Source organism: Buteo buteo, chromosome Z (assembly GCF_964188355.1).
Source record: "Buteo buteo chromosome Z, bButBut1.hap1.1, whole genome shotgun sequence".
Classification (NCBI taxonomy): Eukaryota; Metazoa; Chordata; class Aves; order Accipitriformes; family Accipitridae; genus Buteo; species Buteo buteo.
The window spans coordinates 58295544-58316487 of record NC_134204.1 but is presented as its reverse complement, the minus strand read 5'-3'; the positions used below and the strand labels follow the sequence as shown (position 1 = coordinate 58316487).

General features: G+C 40.3%; 1 protein-coding gene across 5 annotated transcripts in view; it reads right to left on the bottom strand.

Moving 5' to 3' along the window:
- LNPEP (leucyl and cystinyl aminopeptidase) overlaps positions 1-12632 on the bottom strand; it is an 87703-nt gene extending 75071 nt beyond the window's left edge. For 3 of the 5 annotated variants that reach the window (XM_075020779.1, XM_075020778.1, XM_075020783.1), the window contains exon 1: positions 12260-12632. Coding sequence is in view for 2 of the 5 variants with exons in the window: in XM_075020778.1 (XP_074876879.1) it covers positions 12260-12278 (19 nt within the window). In the remaining 3 variants the exon portion in view is untranslated. Of the gene's footprint in view, positions 1-2696; positions 2782-12259 lie in introns of those variants that run through there. The other 2 variants (XM_075020782.1, XM_075020780.1) reach the window with 2 other exon arrangements.
- Between the last annotated feature and the right edge of the window lie 8312 nt (positions 12633-20944).

Genomic DNA, 20944 nt, shown 5'->3' with positions numbered 1-20944 from the left:
ATGATTTGAAGTGCATTCTATTGATAAATGCCACTTTGCAAGGGTTTGATTTCAGGAGACTGACAAGGCTATAAGGCTAACTGTAATCTAATTGATAGAGTTTTACAAGAATCTGTCTAGTTAAGCACATATCATGGCTTCCACAATGAAGTCACAATGGATGGATGAAAAGTACACAAAACAGGTGCTGGTTTGGAAACACACTCCCCCCCGCCTTTTTTTTTTTTTTTTTTTTACAATTTTTGTACCATTCTAACTTGAAAATGTAAATTTTTTTCCTGTATTGCAAAGGAGGACAAATGCTGCTTTCCATTCCAAAATAAACAACGGAACATAAGTTCTAAGCCATGCAAGGTCACTCTCTACACCCTCTCCTTCAGCCTGTACTGGAAGGTCTACTTTTGTTGTTTAGCTTTTTTGGGGGGTGGGGGGTGGTGTTAATGAATGTGAGATCAAATACTGCAATAGTGAGCTTCTGCACACATACTGGAGCAAAATTCTGCCAACTGGGCTGTTTCATGAAAATTAAAACAATGCATACTTATGTATTTTAAGACCCTTTCTTAAGTTGCCATAAGAAACAGGAGCTAAGAGTGTAATCTCACGTAAGTCACTGCTTATTAGTCTTGGGTGCTTCTAAGAGTTTTTTCTGAAAGTCTCTTCCTGATTTTTAAGGAAAGCACAACTGCATTTTCTTCAGCAGGACCTCAGGCCGAAAACCACATGGATCAATTACATTTTAACATTTACCAATTAAATTTATAAGTAGATAGCCAGAATATTACTGATACCTCTTTTCAAACCTTCACATTCAGGTAATCAACAAAAACAAAACATCATGGAAGGGACAAAAAAGAGTGTGGTTCATTTACTGAACACTCTACCTATTCAACTAGCCAAAAATATAAGTTACTCTTTTCATAACTGTTTCTCTGGAGGTCAATGGAGATAACTGGAGAATTTAAGGCTAGCCAATACAAGCTTAGTCTGGATTTTGATATCCAACACAGGTATATAGTGTCCATTCACATCTTACCAAATATTTTCAAATTTCAATCTGGTACAAATTAGGTTTCCACAGTGAAAAGCAGGGGGAAGGGAAGAGGAGGTTGTTTTAAATGACACTTTGCTCTTTGGGCACTACTGAGAGAAAAAACCTTCTATAAGTCCCAACAACATTATGCCAGTGTTCCATCCTCAGCCATTGGTTGAACAAAATACAGGATGGGGAAAAAGGGCTTTGAACTTTGATTTTAGAACATGAGGTTTTAGTTTCCTGTTTCTAATCTGACCAAGGGTATGTTTTGCAATTAAAATGATAGAAGATGTTTAACCACAGGGGTCTAATGAAAAGGCCCTGAGTATTGGACACATGCAGGAAGTTGTGTCTCAAATTTCTCAAGCTACTGAACTCCCATGTTCAAGACTGCTGACTACCTTCTTCTCTATATCTGTCCATCAATTTCATGGCTGATAAATACCAGGCTCATCACAGCTGAAGTTACAAAAGATTTCTCTGCCAGTATCAGTCGTTCTGAGGAAAAAATTTTAGAGAACTTTGCAAAACATCCAACAGACTGTCAAGGCATACAATCTGACAGACTGTATACAACCTGACACTTGGTTAGTCTTTTTTTATTTTTTTAAAACAATAAATTTGAACTATCATGCCCTCTCATCTTGAACAGTTTCTAAAAAAAACAACCCAATGTGCCTCCAGATTACTGTTGTTACTTAACACACTTGGCAACTCCAGTGATAATACTATACAAAACCATTTGTAGGTCACAAGCAAGTATTGCATGTCCACTGCTTTATAACTGTTATTTCAGCTCACAGAAGCAATAATGTCTAAACATTATTGCCTATGACTCACAGTGCAGTAAGTTTTACATGGTCTTAACAGAGCAACAATACAACTCCCTAAATTTTTGTCAGTCTCATTACATAACAAGACAAAGGATTTTGACAAGGAAAGAAGAGGCAGCATGCCTCCATGGTAGCTCAAGACGTACTGAGATCTAAATTGCTCCAAAACCATACCCTAGTATCTTATATCAGCTGTGAAATCAGCTTCATTACAACCACCACCATGGGGGCGGGGGCAGCTCACATACCAGAAGGTACACCGGGGATCATCTCTTTCACTCATTCTCACTATGGAAAAAGCAGGTGGGAGAGCTGCAGACTGCACAGAGTGCCAGACCAATCTATACAGCAGATGAACATGCCCCGCAGGGTTTGTGAAAGGTTTCTGCAGAAATACCAGCACAGTCATTCTAGAGCCAGCCCTGAGGGAGGTCCAATCAATAAGCTGTGCATACAGGCAGCTGTTTTCATCCTGAGAGTACTCTGGGTTGCTTTGTCCAGCAATGTACATATCCTTGCCCACACCACTGTTCTTAGAATATATATACAGTTTGGAACACGTATGCTGCTACCAGAAAAAGAAATAAAATAGTAAAATGAGAGGAAAAGATACAACAGAAATAAAAAAAGACAACCCTTGGTTCCTCTCTAGAGGAAGCATATTTTTAATCACCAATTTTTACATAGGAGAGAAGAACTTCTGTAGATCATAGCCCTGCCAATGATACAACCCCTCATAATAACAGTTCTATTCTGCTCCACACAAGGTTTTTTTGCCTTCATTGATCTTAATCTCAGAATCATAATTTTTACACATGAAAACTTACCACAATGTGGCCTACTCTTTCTGTGAAAAGCACCCAAGTTTGGCAAAGACAAGGTTTAGAATCTACATATTGTCCTTTTAGATACTGCACACGAATGGCTTGCACTGCGTTATATATACGGGAGGGGGAGGGGGAGGGATGGGGTGTGGAACCAATCACAAAGAACTTTCAAGTGTAACGGATATCAACCCTCCTGCATTTTAACATTTAGAGTAGCCTCTTCTATTCCAGGCACCATCCCTCAGCAGAGCACTAGCCTGAACTTTTGCCAAATCAATCAACAGAGTTGCCAACAAGTCAGTTGCTCTGATGGAGCTTGCTAGCCTAATCAGTGTACATAACGCAGGACAAACACAGCATTCCTACCACTGCAATGCAGACCACTGTCATAGTAGCATCACAGTATTATAATCACAGAAGATAGATATGAAGGAAGATTTAATCTGTTTGCTTGGATTTTGCTTTTTACTTGTGCAAAGTTTAACAGGTTGCATACTTTTAAACATTATTAGTTCTTATTTTGATTTGTGTTTTTAATTACTAGAGCACATATTTTGTAATGGTTCCTTTAATTATTTTCCAGTTCTTTGTAGAATAGTACTTTACATAAAAAGTACTCACACTTATGAATACTCAGTTGTGCCAAAAGAGACACCAAGGCCTCGTCAGTATCTCCATCAATGATAAAAAGCACACATTTGGATAACAAAACTGATGGCTTATTGTACTGGCTTTGTGTGGCAAGGTTTTGGTAGCAGGGGGGTGTAGTATTACCAGGGGTGGCTTCTGTAAGAAGCTGCTGGAAGCTTCCCCTGTGTCCAACAAAGCCAATACCAGCCGGCTCTAAGACAGACCTACCACCAGCCAAGGCCAAGCCAATCAGTGATAGTGGTAATGCCTCTGTGATAAAATTTTTAAGAAGGAAAAAAAAGTTGGGGGACAGAGAGAAATGGCAGCTGGAGAGAGAGTGACAACATGCAAGAGAAACAACCCTGCAGACCCCCAGGTCAGTGAAGAAGGAGAGGGAGGAGATGGTCCAGGTGCCGGAGCAGAGATTCCCCTGCAGCCCATGGTGAAGACCATGGTGAGGCAGGTTGTCCCCCTGCAGCCCATGGAGGTCCACGGTGGAGCAGATATCCACCTGCAGCCCATTGGAGGGCCCCCACGCTGGAGCAGGTAGATGCCCGAAAGAGGCTGTGACCCCGTGGGAAGCCCACACTGGAGCAGGCTCCTGGCAGGACCTGCGGATCTGTGGAGAGAGAAGCCCATGGAGCAGGTTTTCTGGCAGAACTTGTGACCCCATGGGGGACCCATGCTGGAGCACTGTGCTCCTGAAGGACTGCACGCCGTGGAAGGGACCCATGCTGGAGCAGTTTGTGAAGAACTGCAGCGCATGGGAATGGCCCACATTGGAAAACTTCATGGAGGACTGTCTCCTGTGGGAGGGACCCAATACCGGAGCAGGGGGAGAGTGTGATGAGTCCTGCTGCTGAGGAGGATGAAGCGGCAGAAATAACATGTGACGAACTGACCGTAAACCCCATTCCCTGTCCCCCTGCACCGCTGGAGGGGGTATGTAGAGAATCTGGGAGTGAAGTTGTGCCTGGGAAGAAGGGAGGGGTGGAGGGAAGGTGTTCTGAGATTTGGTTTTATTTCTCATTACCCTACTCTGGCTGACTGGCAATAAACTAAGTTAATTTTCCCCAAGCTGAGTCTGTTTTGCCCGTGACAGTAATTGGTGAGTGATCTCTCCTGTCCTTATCTCAACCCACAAGCCCTTTGTTATATTTTCTCTGCCCTGTCCAGCTGAGGAGGGGGGAGTGATAGAATGGCTTTGGTGGGCACCTGGCATCCAGCCAGCGTCAATCCACCACACTCACACATGCTATATTCACAGTTCCATTTCCTGAAAACCTGCTCTTTGTCTTTCTCTTATAATGGTTTACAGCTCAGAAGTAATGAGGATTCTAAAGTATTCTGAAGCTTTCTGGACTCCCACAAATACAAGCCTGGCTGTTTCCAGAAAGATTGGTTTACATGCATGAAAAACAGTTACAAGTGATTCTATTGATGTGTTAACAATTCATTATTACTGCAGAAGAAATTGTCAGATTTTATACCAAAGAAAGGCTTAAATAAAAAGCAGTGTTAGGCCCTGAAGCAGTAGGTAAATTAGGCACATTCTTAAGTTTTAAACACAACTGACTCCCCATAAAAGTCAATGGTGCTGTGATGGAAATATTGTTACACAAGAACGCCAGTATTTGCAGAATCTGTTCCTTCAGTGTCAAAGACTGATTACAACCCAAGAAAAGTTCTCTGCACTCAGCTACGCTTACTAAAGCACAGTGAAACAGATTCCTCCAACCAGCTTGGTGGGAGATTTGGTGGGAAGAAACCATCCCAAAAATCAAAACCCACCTTATCTCCACATGAACAAATAAAATGCCAAAAGTGTCTCATATTTCAGTGAAATCAGGATTCCTCTCTCTCACTCTTCACTAGCTGCAGTAAAGACAACAACTGCTGCAGTACATTACCACACAACCTGAATAATCAAATAGAAGAACTAGGCACTGAGATCTTCTTTGAACATCTTTTGCGAGAGAACACTCAAGATGGAATAAAACATCAGCTGTGCCCCAGGGAGGCAAACTGGGCAGAACCCAACACACCGTATTACCCCAGAATTCCTGTCTCTTTGATCAACTGAATGAGTTTCCCAGAGCTGTTGTCTCCCCTCCATCCTCCCCATTTCCTTCGAATGTCCATTGGCTCTCTCCCTTTTTTTCCTGGCTACAAGGTATACAATCTTTTTATGATTCTTACAATGTAAGGTTAATATAATACCACTATTTAAAGCAGTATCAAAAATAGTCAAAGCACAGCTATTAAAAGCTACATATGTACTTTTTAAAACAGAGGCAATTAAAACCCAGTTCACAAAAAAATGCTGGTGTATTTTTAGTTAATTTAATGTTATTTTAAGGTAGTGTTGGACAGAAGTCTAAGCAGTAGCTGCCATGCATACAAATTTCTCTGACAGACAAAGGAATAATATGGCTCTCACTCACAAAGAAATCTTAATGGTTTTGCTCTTATACACAATCTTTGCTTTTGTACTTAATGAAAAACAAGTACTGTCCAGCAGAGCTGGAAATTCACTGAACTTCCTTCACTCAAATCATCAAGCGAAGGAGGAAAAGGAAAACTTGAATTCTCTGAATGCAGCTGAATTAATCACTACTGAAATCAGAGACATGCATTAAATAAAGGTAAATTCAGCTTCTTTGTGGGTAATTATTATACAAATGCCCATCAAATATAAAAAAAATATTCTGATTAGTTAAACAAAAATGGTTTTATCCTAGCTTTTATTAGCTTTCAGCACTTTCTGTGGCAGTCATTATGGGGCTTTATCTAGCACATGTACACACAGCCTCACAAATGTCAAACACAGTTGTTGGACTTCGCATCATCTTCCCAAAAAAACATGACAAGACAGTCCTGGAATACTTTTACAGGTGGATACTGATGTCAACATAAGCTTTCAACATTTTTCACTCATTAGATATCATGCAGGTACTCAGTGGCTTCATTTATTCTACAAGTGGAATACCATCTCCTCAGTAGAAAAATACTAACAGTCCATGGTGAACATCTATACACTGATCTTCAGACATTGTTTTAACAGGGAAATAGATTTTCCATCTCCTTCCAACTCCTAGTGTTTCATCTTGTCAAAAGAAAACATTTCAAGCAGATTAAGTTCTTTCTTCTCTCTTCGTATGTTAATTTATTTCCCTCATTATTCTGATGATTAAATTGCTTTTCACTTTGTAACAGGTGCTGGAGTACTCTGTTCCAGATTTGTCACTAATTGTCGTGGTTTAACCCTAGTCAGCAACTAAGTACCACGTAGCTGCTCACTCACTTCCCCCCCACTCAGCAGGATGGGGGAAAAAATCGGGAAAAGAAGTAAAACTCGGGGGTTGAGATAAGAACAGTATAATAGAACAGAAAAGAGGAAACTAATAATGATAATACTGATAAAATAACAATAGTAATACTAAAAGGATTAAAACATACAAATGATGCACAATGCAATTGCTAACCACCTGCCAATTGACACCCAGTTAGTCCCCAAGCAGCAATCGCCCCACCCCACTCTCCCCAGTTTATATACTAGATGTGACGTCACATGGTATGGAATACCCCTTTGGCCAGTTTAGGTCAGCTGTGATTCAAGATGTTTTTCTAAATACAATGTCCTTGCTATTTCTTTGTCCAATTATTTATTAGTCAATAGTAGATTAAAGTTCTGTATGTTGCAAAATGTATGAGAAATTGCTTTTGGATGGCATTGCAGTTTCTGCAGAAGATAAGGACTTAGCCCTCTTAGGTAACTTAGCTTAGAAGTATCCATATGGATTACGTCAAAATGTAAGCATAGGTAATAGAAGCACTAACAAGCATTCTTTAGGATAAGATGCATCAAACATGCAGAAGATCACACTGCGCAGAATCATCCAAGAAGGGTCAAGTAGCAGACAAGTGAGGAAGACTATGGAAGACCACCAGAGGACTCCTGAAGACCACCAGAGATCTTCAATGTGCCTGCGTAAAGGACATTTGCATATGCTAATAGTTTCCCAGAAAACTAATGAATATGTATAACATTTCTCGGAAATCTAGTGAATATGTGTGTAGAACCTGTACTTAACCTGCACAATTAGGCCTGACGGTGTGCACGATAGGTGGAGCGATCCCCCATGCACCCAGCACTGCAATAAATAATGCCTGCTTTCTAAAACTCTGAAATCAATTCTTAAAGGAGTTTCTTCGACCAGCTTTTTCAGTATCAGCTGCCCTGGCTGTGTCTCTCCAGGCTTCTTGCTGGCTGGGCATCAGAAGCTGAAAAATTCTTGACTTCAGATTAAACATTACTTAGCAACAACTGAAAACATCAGTGTTATCAACATTCTTCTCATACCTAACTCAAAAACATAGCACTATACCAGCTACTAGGAAGACAACTAACTCTATCCCAGCTGAAACCAGGACACTAATACATCCAGATCCCAGCTTGTATTGTAAAGTGCCAGCAAAAGAAAGTGTGTAAGTCTTAATCTATGTATAGACATGAATGGAGCCCAGAGAGGGATGATTGCTCTCTCAGCTATACAGACTGTATCCAAATTACTAAATTAACTTCTGAGCATCTACTGCTAGACAGGAAGTTCAAGGAAATGCAGTAAAAGCAAATACGTACCCAACTCATTGAGAAAACAGGTTCCTGTTTAGCTTAGATGACACAGGAACACAAGATACAGATGATACAACACAGCTTTGTGGAAAAATACTATCTAGCAACACACACTTGAACAACACAAAACTCACATTTAGAAACAGATGCAATCAGCATTTTTTTCTGTCAGTAATATTTGACTAAATTAAAATGCTGGCATATGCAAAACATGGAAGGGAAAGGGGGGAAGACACTGAGAACAGTCCTTCTAGATTTATTGGTTTTTTTATGTACTATCTTACCACAACAGATTACTCAGTCTTTTGTTTAGGACTGAATAATACAGTTTCAAACAAACAGGAACCCTTCCTCTCCATGACACAACAGTATAAAATCCTGACAGTTAAGGGTATGCTTTTTGCCCCCAACAGACTTAGGCTATGCACACAGAACACACTCCTGCAATCTCCAATACATTTATATACTGAACAAAGCTAACACAAAGAACGAAACATTTTGAAATTGACAGGAACTAGCTGAAGTAACTAGATTTTGCAAATGACATTTTTCATTTTGTAAATGACGTTACCTAGCTTGGTTTATTTCTAACTTCTACAAAAAACCCCACTTCTTCCCACAACAGCCTTTTTACCTTGTTCATCAGTTTAGTTATGTAATTAATTTCAAAGTTTCTACTTGCTGTGTAAAATAAAAGGATAAAAATAATTCAAGAACGTCAGTGAATGTTATTTGCATTTCAGCAGATCATCACGATATCTCTTCTGCAGTTACTTGTTCATGAATATCATCTGTCTTAAGTGAGAAACATTGTAATAGTTCACTTCTGCCTTTTCCTTGCATCTCAAATGGCAAGTTCCGTGTTTAATGAACTAAACAGGAAATGATCTTTCAGAAACATATACCATCTAAAAATAAAAGCAAAAGGCTTGCAAATATTTTACAATATTCTCCAAAAGAGTTGTCCCAAGCTACATGACATATCCCTTTTAGTCAGTATTTCACTTTTTTTGCTTTTTTTAATGAAACTGTTAAGGTAACAAATGACTAGTCAGAATTAATAAATTCTGCTCATTAATTTGTAGTTCCCAATTCAGAGGAATTTGAGATCATACAACAAATGTGCAAGAAAAGGGAAGTCTTCCAGGCACTTTTAATTATACTTTGATTATTCATATTTCTGGAAAGGTCTCAAATTAAGAACAGTCATGTAAAATAGAGAAATTTGTCTCAAAAAATAAAATCTTACCAGTAACCACTTCTAAAACATTTACCAATTTATAACATTTCAGTGGAATTTCAGATTGGATATTAGGAAAAGGTCCTTCACTGAGAGGGTGGTTGGTCACTGGAACAGGGTCCCCAGAGAGGTGGTCATGGCACCAAGGAGTGCCATGCATCTGGATGACACTCAGTTATATGATTTAGTTTTAGGTAGTCCTGTGAGGAGCAAGGAGTTGGACTCGGTGATCCTTATAGATACCTTCCAACTCAAGATATTCTATGATTAACTTAGCTATTCCAGGCCCTAAAAATAGATCTGCAATTAACTGTTCTTCCAGAGCTACAGACCTCACACATTATCTCCAACCAAACACTGGAGCAGGAGGGAAGGCATAGCAGAGATCTCTCCAAAGAGGACTCGGCCTAAGTTTCCAGTACAGGGGTGGGGCGTGAAGTCAAAAGAAATCTTAAATATTTTTGTTTAGGTTATCTGAGTGTTTCCACTGGAGAAACTATTCAAAAAAATAAAGAGTTCAGCACACCCAGTAGCATTTAAAGGAAAGGATAAGGCTTTCTTTGACTTTTGAAATTAACGGTGGCTGTGTTTCTGCTTTTATTTAAAGAAAAAAAAAACCCCACCAAATATTGAATTAGAAAAAGTGATCTTCCACATCCACTTCAGTGCATTTGCTGCCTTAAAAACTGTTTTAAGATACACATCCATTCTGACACAGCTTTAGGTAGGTAAAGTAAAACAAGAAATTGTTTTCTTACCGGTTTGACAAATTGGCATTAGAGTTCTGCATCCAACTGAAATGGTTTTGTTTTACAAGGGTAAAAGCCCCAAAGAACTTGAGCACTACAAATACAATATTGTAAGCTTCCTCTGAGAGCCATCTTTTCCTCTGAATTTACACAGCACTTTGCACAAGAAATCAACATACAGGCTCACAAACAGAACTCATTACTACCATATAAGACAAAACAAAAAACCTTTCAGTTACCATGAAGTTTATTTGAAAGATTTGATGCCCACAAAAGCTTCCAGACCACCAGCCATGGAAACAAGAACTCTATTCAAAAAGCCAATAGTGTAAGCATCCTCTTCAATTCAGATTTTAGCAGCTGCTATTGAGTACCAAACATGCCACAAGATCATCAAAATAACAAGCAACATCTCTGCTCTAATATTTGCACATTGTCTTTAGTGTCCCTTCCAGCGGAGCCAGCTTTCTGGAGGAAATTTACTGACCAGCTTCACTTCCAAATTTTCTTCCAAACAGTCTCACCATCATCTCCAGGCTTTTTCACTTCAGTGAACAAAATTAGGAAGCTCTGTGCATGAACATCGCTTCTCAGCAGTTGCACAAAGTACCTTTGAGCTGTATGCTCAAGCCCATTGCCATTTCTTCCAGTTGCATGGATAAAGAGCAAAATTTTTTTAAGGTTTTATTGCACAATGCAGTGACAGTATTATGTCAGACTTTTAAAGTGATAGCAACATGACGGCTGTCTCTCTCAAAGGGAATGGACTCAGCACGATGACTTAAAAAAAAATGCTCCCCTAAACTGCATTACCATTAAAGACAAGGTCTTTTTACCAGGCATACAGGAATGCAGATTATAACCCTGTGATTGTAATAAGCTGTAGCTGAAAGATCTTCTACCAAGGCCAGGATTAAGTACAAAACGAAAGTACCAACTGCTTGTACAAACTGTAATTTAACATGACAAAAAAACACCCTCTATAGAAGTGTAATTTAAAAAAAAAAAAAAAGTCCATCTTGCTAGTTAAACCAACAAGATATGCCCAGAGCTCACAACCTTCAGATTTTAAATGGCAGCATATAAAGGATAGGGAATTTTTAGTATATTTGAGAAAAGGGAAACACAAGGCAATGACAATATATTTCTCAAGTGAAACAGAAAATTTAGTTTTTACTGCATGGATTTTTCTGAATTTGGCAGAAGTTTTGTACTCTGATTTGGCAGGTCACTGAGGAGTTAGAATATAATGCAGCAAACCCTACCTTGTGTTTTAGCTATGGCTACACAGCATGCTTGTCATTTAACAGACTAAATCCCACCCGTAATATAAGTGCTGCATTTTCAACAGGAAGGCTGTTGGTTTACTCAGTGTCTTGTCCTAATTCCATATTTGGCTACTTTCTTGAGTCTAACCAAATGTACTTCGGTTTCAGTTTGATCTGAGAGCTTCATTTCCTCCTCTGCCCCGGACGGGTAGAATTTGTTACTACACAGGCAGTAGTAACATGGACTTCACATAGCTTTGTTTCAGTCACAAGCGCAGGATGCACACATACTGCTGTATCACAACGTCAGCAAATGCTCGTGTATGCTTTTCTCAAAGCTGCAACCACAATCTTTATTTCAAGCACTTCTGCCAATGCACTGACAGTTCTGAAAACTTTCTGGGCTTCCGGGAACACCCTGAAACATTGTTTCAAACACCCTAGAGCCTCCTGTGTTTCATTTCTCCTTTACCTCGCTGGGAGGTCACACTGTCCAGAGCACCTGGATCGGGAAAACGGCATAAAGAGAGGGTCTGGTTCGTCCTTCCCATCAGAGAGTCACGATGGCTTTGACACTCCAGACGCATTTAAGGCTCTTTCCTCGGAGCAACACATAGTGAGAGCACACCTTGGTGTAGAAGTTGCCCCGGCTTTGTAGTATCTGTTATCTGCCACCGTGCAACTATGACAGGGCAATAAAAAGTACAACTGTACCGAAAAAGAGAGGGAGCCTCCTCTCACCTTCCTAGTTAAAGACATGTGCGCCTAATTAACCCGAATAAAACAAGAACTGAGGCGATTTCCAAGCCGCGGACCAAGGGGACGCCACGACTAAGAAGCCTCCCCTGTTCCCCTGGGCAAGCAGCTCCCGCTGAGCGGCCCAGCTGCGCCCGGACCCTGCGGCGCGGCGGCCCGCCCGGGCGCCCCTCGGCCAGGAGGCTGGGCAGGCCTGCCGCGGAGACGCCGCGCGTCCGCGTCCCGGGCTCCGCTGCCGGCTCGGGGTGCGCCCGCTGGCAGCGCGGCGCCGCCGCAGTACTCACCGCTGGGAAACGGCTCCATTTCCCTCACGGAGTCCGCCTTCAGCCCGCGAGAGCGAAGCCCTGCCGAGGGATGAGAAGACGACGCGGAGACGCAGCCTCGAGTCTTCACTCCTCCTCCTCCTCCTCCTCCTCCTGCCGCCGCATGCTCCCAGGACGGGCGCTGCCGCGGGCTCCGCCGGGCCGCTGCGGCCCCTCACGCGGCAGTCACTGCCTACCGACCCTATACCACCGCTCCAGCGGCTGGGGGCACAGCAGGCTCAGTCCGCAGCTCCCTGCTCAGCAGCTTTTTCACGGGAGAGAGTCCGCACCAACCATCTTCTGCCCGGGCCTCGGCGCCCGCGTCCCTCTCACCCTGGCTGGGCTACGCTGCACCGCCTACTCCTCACGCAGACCCGCCTTCCGCACGCCCGGGGCGGGTGGGGCAGCGCGCCGCGCGGCTCTCCGAGCCCTGGGGGGCGGGGGACGGTTGTCGCGATGTCGGTTCTCTGCTCGTCTGGGCTATTTCGGGCGTGTCAGCCGAATGCCGGCCGCCGCCCTGCCGCCGCAGAGGCGGAATGACCCGGCAGCAGCGGGATCCTGGCGCTGCCCCGCAGGCCTCCCTGTGGCTCTGGGTTGCCCCGGCCTGCTGCACGGGGGCCCCGCAGGCGCCTGACGGCCGTTTCAATGCCGCCGGGCCAGGCCAGCTTTGCCTGCATCTCACCGCCGCGCTCCGCTCGTTGCGATTTAACCTTAATATTTATTTTTAGCCCTATTTCTGCCTGACCTGCTCCCTTCTCCCTGACCACTACACTTCTGCTATCACATGGCTAACTAAATACCATTTTTTTCCTGTAATATGGGAAAATTTTAACTGCTGATCGTTGGAAAAGAAGAAAATGGGAGTTGATTAATACTGAAGAACTCAAAATCTAAAGGCCCAATATTTATTTTGCCAATAAAAGGGAAGAAATCTTAAGTTTAACTGTTCTTTGGGGGAGGGAGGGGAGAGACAAGGGCCAGAGGTCCACAAGAGCTCAGGCCCTATTCCCAGGCCTGTACCTGTTCTGCTTCATAAACCTAGAAGTTCACTTTCTCACACCTTAGCGTGTTTCACACACTTGGTTACATTGACAACCCTGTAGCATAAACCAGGTTGTAGTTCTATTTCACACTAAGTACTTGGACTTTAATACTAGTCCTAATGTTGAGCACAGACCTATATGAGTCTTAATGACCATTTACTCACCAACGTGTTCTTAGACACTCCTTCACATATGACAACAGCTCATCCTCAAAAGGAAAACTTACATTATTAAATTATTAAATCACCAAAGCATTTGTTTTAATAGCATAACATGTCCTGAGAGCTTTCTTTTCTAAGCACTGACCTTGCCTGGCCTATATTTAAATATATTAAACAAACATTAATAATGATGTAGCTGACTCTGCAGGGCTGGGATCCTACACAGTATTGCACAGAGGCTGCAGAGAGGTCTGAATAGCTTTTTTAGAGCTCCTCATCACTTGCTTTCACCATTCTTCATTTTCATCAATCCAAAATCCTTAATTAGCATGACACATCTCTGTGAAGCAGAAGAGCTAAAATAAGATCATGCTCCATTACATGTGCAGAAATCTCCATAGCTGGATTTTCCTATTAAAATCAAATTTTTAAGATAATACAATGGGAACTATTCATACAGATGAAGTTAGGTATAGAGTTCATTTCACAGTAGCACCTATTTGCATCTGTCCAATATTAGAAGAATAAGGGTTTCAGTGTAATTTTGTATAACATTATTTAGAACACAATTGTTGTGGTTTAGCCCCAGCTGGCAACTAAACACCACACCGCTGCTCACTCACTCCTCCTGCTGTGGGATGGGGCAGAGAATCAGAAGGGTAAAAGTGAGAAAACTCGTGGGTTGAGATAAAGGCAGTTTAATAGGGAAAGCAAAAGCCGCACACACAAGCAAAGCAGAACAAGGAATTTATTCACTACTTCCTGTCAGCAGATGGCTGTTCAGCCATTTCCAGGAAAGCAGGGCTCCATCACACATAATGGTTACTTGGGAGGGCAAATGCCATTATTACAAACATCCCCCCCTTCCTTCTTCTTCCACCCAGCTTTATATGCTGAGCATGATGTCATATGGTATGGAATATCCCTCTTGTCAGCTGGGGTCAGCTGCCCCAGCTGTGTTGCCTCCCACCTTCTTGTGCACCCCCACCCTACTCATTGGCGGGGTGGTGTGAGAAGCAGTAAAGGCCTTGACTCTGTAAGCACTGCTCAGTAATAAAGAAAACATCCCTGTACTATCCACACTCTTTTCAGCCCAAATCCAAAACATAAACTGGTACTAGCCACCATGAAGAAAATTAACTCTGTCACAGCCAAAACCAGCACAACAATTGAACAGAATTGAAACTCCAGCTTTGCTGGAGTTATTAAAAATCTAGAATTTCTCTAATATGATAAAAAAAAAATCTGTGTCCAAAAGTTACAGACCCTTTTCACTATAAAATACAGTTTTTAGTTATAGTTTAGTGGTATGAGTGATTGGTAAAAGTGAAGAATGTTAAATTGGTTCTTTTTTCAGGCCTTTAGTCAACTATTACCACAATATTTTTTTTTCTTTTAAGATGCAGAATAAAACATTTCTTTAGTTACTCAAATCCTTAAACATATCCTTGAAGCATCTTCAGTGACATATATTTCACCTTTGTTTGACAGCCTCCATTCAGCAATAACTTAACTGAGTCTTTTCCATGGGGTAAAATATGGTTGCTAGCAACCCTGCCTCTTTCTTATCTTTGAAGACTTGCTTTCCCTAAAGAATGCTTGAGATATTTCTGCTTTTAAACAGCAGGAAACATGACTCAGACCTTCTTTGTTCTCGCTTATTTTTCTGGTGAGAGGAACAGAGATTTGGCCACATGAACATTAATTGTCAGGTAGGCACTTAGGTGCCTTTGACACAGTGGAAATTCTCCAGTTGTTTTCAGCCAGAACTGCACATAAGAAGAATCTACACTGGATGTAGAGCTGAGAAGTTGCCAGTACTCCAGAAGTTTGAAGACAAAGGACTTACTTCATCAGTCTTGCTAAAACATGTCAGAGGTAGCTCAGAATCAGGTGCGGGACTGGTGAACCATTTGGCTGACAACCTTAAAAGGAGATGAAAAAAATGTGCCAACAAACACTTGTGCCTAAAGCTTGAGCAGAGAAAAAGAATGGTGAAGCTCTCTTTATTCCTTGACTGAAGTAGTTAGTACTACTGATTAATGTGTTAATTTCCTCCTTAATGTAAGGTTTTGTATTTAAAGCTAAAATTGTTTCATTGCTGTGCACACTATTCTGCATAAATCTGACACCTTCATCCCCTGCCAGCAGGAAATACAGTTGTTGGTAACAACTATCTGTTCAGAATATTATCCCAAGCAATCCATAGCACTGTGTTTACAAAATAAATATCCTTGTCTGTCTGTCTGTCTATCTATCTATCTATTTCTACAGATGTATCCATATCTAGAAGGAGCTACTTCCACAGAATAGTCATTGCTATGTATTTTATGTTGTCACACAACCTACCTTTCAGCAATACTTCCTAGATGTACATTCCTTTTTGAATAGAGTGCAGTTAAGTTTACACTGTTACCTTGCCTCTCTCTGTGTCTCTTTCAGAAACTTCAAAATCACTTGCATTTATCTTAGGGAAAACATCTCAAGGGCAATAAAATTTCTACCAGTTAGATGAAAATAGATCTGAGAGGATAGGTACTGTAAGTGCCTCAATAAGAAAAAATTTTCTGATGTGAACTGTACACCAGAGAATCCTTGCATAGGAACACTTATAATTGTGCATGTAGAGGCAGGTAAGAGAGAGAGCATTTAAAGATGCTAATGCAAGAAAAGTTTCCATCAAGAATTTCTAATGAGCTAAGATATGCAAAGACAACCACATCTCATTTAGCTGCATTGCTCACAAAATTATTTACTTTAATCATTTAACTGTGTATTTTCTTAGAATCCAGCAAATATTTTATTCTTTATGGCCTAAAACAAGGATTTGGCAGGATGCCAATTGCAGTCCCATTCTCAATAGCCATGTAGAAATAAGCAACAGCAGCACAAGAGCCTCTAGATGAATTACAGTCCTATATCACAGATAAAAAAAACAAGTGCAGATGTATTCTAAGGAGGAAAAACATGACAGGGCTACAACATTAGAACATTTTATTGCAGTATAGACACTTTGCCTGTAAGTGCTCTTCCTGCTTTGCTGTTTTTGTTTAAGTCATAAAAATAAATAAAATACTGTAAAAACTTCCAGGTCCTGAAATTAAATAATTGTATTTTTCTCTTTTTCTTGTAATATTTCTAGTATGTTTGTATCTCACTTTAGAATGTAAAGGATCATATCTAATTTTTGGTTGGGTTTTTATTGTAGTTGTTGGGATTTTTGTTTGTTTGCTTTTTTTTTTTTTAAGAAGCATGTACTAGCTAGAAATTATCATGTGCTATTAATATATCCCCAAGGTAGCACAGAAGAAACTTGCCAGCTTTTGTGGTCAGAATGCTACAGGGCATCATTCAAAAGTTTCTTTTTCCTTAGGTGAAATTAGAATACAATTAAGCATGATGATTTAGGCAGATCTAACAGCTTGCCACTTGCCAAAATAGCAATGTCCTTTTCCCTGCTCAACTCTTCCTCTCTGCCTACACTTGCTTCATGCTCTCACTACTTACCTTGTACCAACTGATACTTGTTATATTCCTCTGCCAGCTGATTCATCTCTTCAACTGCCTAATCTGGCAGAAAACTAATTCAGCAAAACAGTAGATAATTTAATTCTGGGTTACAGGGTTTTATCAGAATCCACAAAATATCTGGATAACATCAGTAAAAGAAAGGCTCATTAACATACAGCTAAGCAACCTCAGCTCAGAGTGAGAGGCAAAGAAGAGAAGGAAGATTCTCCTCTGTTTCCAGTGGTGAGCTGTCTACAGCAATCTCCCCCATTAGGGTTCAGTTCTTCAGCTTTCTACATATATGTATTTGGGTCTCCCTTTTCAGTGATTCCATTGTCAGCTCAGCTAAGGAAGCAATCAGTTCCTCTTATCTGCCACTAATTGAAACTTTATAGCATTGAAAATAACTGTTCTTGAATATTTGGAAAAATGGTAGTAAACTGATTCACTAGGGCAGAAGCTTTATAAAGTAGGAAATCTGGTCAGAATAAATCCACACTAAGCATTTTAAAAGCACTCAGTGTTTCTTATCGAAGTCAACATCAAATAAGATTAATAGCAGTAAAGCCACAGCAACGGTCATGAATTTTGAGAACTTGCACTAATGTGCTTAATGAAAAAATTATTCAAAAGATCCATAAGTATCTTAATTTTTATAGCCATAATAACATTGTGTAATTTAAGAAGTCATCCATGCTCACAGCTCATCTTTGAAGTACCCCATTAGGCAACAGATTAGCATTATTTTCTCCTTTTGCAAACTGGAAAACTGCAAAAGAACTGTGAACTGAAATTGTCACTGCTTATCAGAAGCAGTGCAAAGATAGCAGCAGGGCTCTGAATGTAATGTATTTTTTCACTTTTGTACTAGTATCAGAAAGTTAAGTGATGTGAATCATGGAAGTATTGAATTAGGAAAGATGAGGCTGCTGAATCATCCAAAGTAGGTAACTTGGCTTCTGATAGGCATGTTCACAGAGCACAGAATACCATAGGGTCCCATACTGGTTGATGTGTTCTTGATCCTCCATACAGTGGGAACAAGCACAAAGCATAGTAGAATGGTCAGGGTACTAATAGAGAACACACAGATATTATTGCACATACTTCTCTGATATGTTCATTGTCGACGTCCTTAATTTGATTCCAGTTGCACAAGGCTTTCATGAATGCAAAACCCCTTGTAATCACCTGAAGAGGATTATAAAATAAAATTGTAAGAAAATAGTGGGAATAATACTTCCGTAGCAAAATAATGTTCTTTAGTGATGCTCTATCATAGTCTTAAATTATATAGAAGGCTGTAGAGCTTTTACTTGCTATGAAAATATAGCCTGCAGTCAGACAGCATGTGTAACAGGATAGAGATCACAGCATATGGTAAACAAGATGTACAGGTCAGTGGCATCTTTTAAACCATGATAATCTAATATACAGCATCTCAAGGCAAAAAGAAAACATTAAGTCTTGCCAATGCTTTTGAGCTCTGATTTAAGTATATATTCAGCAGCTAGAGTTCTTTCCACTTGCCTGCAGTGAATTTTCTGGTGTTTTATCTATTTCCCTGAAAGTCCATCTATCACATGTTGGCAGTGTTCCTTCAAAAACAGATCTTTGAGAAAGGCAGGTAGCAAATAACCTGATAATACTATGTTGAAGAGACATATCATTGTTTCTAATCAATACTACAATTATGCTACTATGTTTTTTAAAAAAAAAGTGAAAACAATTTCAGAGATTAATATAACTCATTTTATTTTCTCTTTTTTAAGGCATACTTAATGCTTTTAGCCCCTTTTTATTCCTGTAATTCATGCTAAGGAGTAGATTGGACTTACTGGGGCTTGTGTGCTGCTGCTTGATGCTAGTTATGCTTGTATTGCCAGAAATTAGTTACAGAATTGTTACTGGTATTAAAATTATAGTCTATATCCTGTTCATTGGAAAGTCTCTGTCCATACATTTGTTCTACAACCACATTTAAGAAACACTGATTTCATGTGATTCTTGTCATTAGAGTAGTGGGATAATTACAAGATTTTTGCAGAGAAAGTCAATGAATTCTGAGTCACAAAATAATGCTGTAAATATTCATGGATAAGATACATGTTCATACACAGGGATGTGAACTTCGCAGCTGGTGGCAATTGGAAAAGATAGTTCTGCATGGTGTACAAAAACATTGATTTAAAAATCAGCATGCCACTTGGTCACAGTAAATTTGGACCAGTAGATGGTATAGATGTGAATAGACAGACAAGCCAAGTAGATAAAAAGCAACATGGCTTACCAGAGGGATACCACTGTCAGATAGCAAAAGTTCGTATGGATTAGAAATTCATTATCCCCACAACTCTGGTTCCAAAAGCAGGGAATAATTACCAGTTATTAAAGCACCAGTAATGCACAAAAATAGTCTGTGGACATAAGACATAGTACTGAATAATGAAATTTAATCTGGAACAGCTTTCAAGTATTGACAAGCCCTTGCACTAAAAAACAAGTCATCTTGTGGTTCAGCTTTCCTGAGGGGATTTATCTGAAGATCTCTGCTCCTTTCACTTTAGTAGTTCCTCCCAGACTGAGTCATACAGTGAAATAATATATTGTCACAGGACTTAAAGGGAAATAACTTTTAAGTTATAACTTATTTGAGAATCAAATAACATACAATGTCAGTCCCAAAGGCTCAGTTAACTGGTTCTGTCAATTATTTTTCCTTTATGCAATGTTTTAAATGCACCAATTTTTGAAAACTTTTTAGATAGCCCCCAATTTTCAAGACTGTCTGTATACTGTATATTGTGTTAATGGGCCACACTACTGATATGAATGGGTAGACTGACATATCTGTATTGGACTTTAGTAGTTTTACAATGAGTTACAAAAGGTAAGGAATTAACTCCATAGTTTCTAGACTGAAAACTAGTTTTCCCATAGACTAGTATGAAGCAATCAAAAAATTGCTAAATTCCCTGGAAGTGAAACCATGGGAATGATACACACTTACTTGCACACTAATTGCAAGAGTATGTTTGGTTCTCACACCGGTGGTTCCTATCCAAGTGTAGAGTCATCATCATAATGATGCAATAAAATCTCTCCAGCACATATGACAGTTGCCAGCTAGGTAGAAGAGAAACAGAGCTCTGCAATTCACAGTAATCTGAATTGTCATGATTTGGTGAACCAGGATACCCCAGTGCAAAAGTATGTTTCCAAAAAGGAAAAAAAAAGGAAAAATATCATTCTCTGGAATAACCAACTGCAGGTATGCATATGCAATTGCTAGCCTACTGTTGCAACATCCTAGCTAGCTTAACACAATACCCACAGTATGTCTGGCGCTTATCAGTCTCCATCATAATTCAAATGCCATTTTTTCTTGTCCTACTATCTCCACCCACATTACCCTCATTAGTGTAAGAAACCTAGGCAGAGAACCTCAGGGATAGTTCAGAAACCTTGGACCAAATGCCTGAGAATGGAGAATAGAAAACAGCTCACCTGGAGCATACAGTTTTGAACTTTCCACACTAACCTCTAGTCTTCAGTGACACAGCAGCAACAACAATGACCAAATAGTGTGATGCCAGGAACGTTACAGTTACTTCAACAGTCTTAGGAAGTGCATATCTATTGAAAATAAAATATAAGGTTCTGAATAACATCTAGGAGTCTTATTCTCCTATTTCTGAGGAATTCACACGACTTTGATTGTGTGTGCAGCAGCCTGTTTGTACTCACTGTTACAAGAACTTTAGCACTCACCAGTGCTACTTTGGCTGGGCATTGAAAAATGGCACTGTCTTGAAGGAAAAGAACAGAGTATAGACTATAAGAAGACTGATAAGACTATGCTGTAACTGAAACTTTCAAAGAACTTTTCATGTCTGGAGGGAATCTTGCAAAACAATGAATACCACTAGATGCACACAGTATTGGAACAGAGC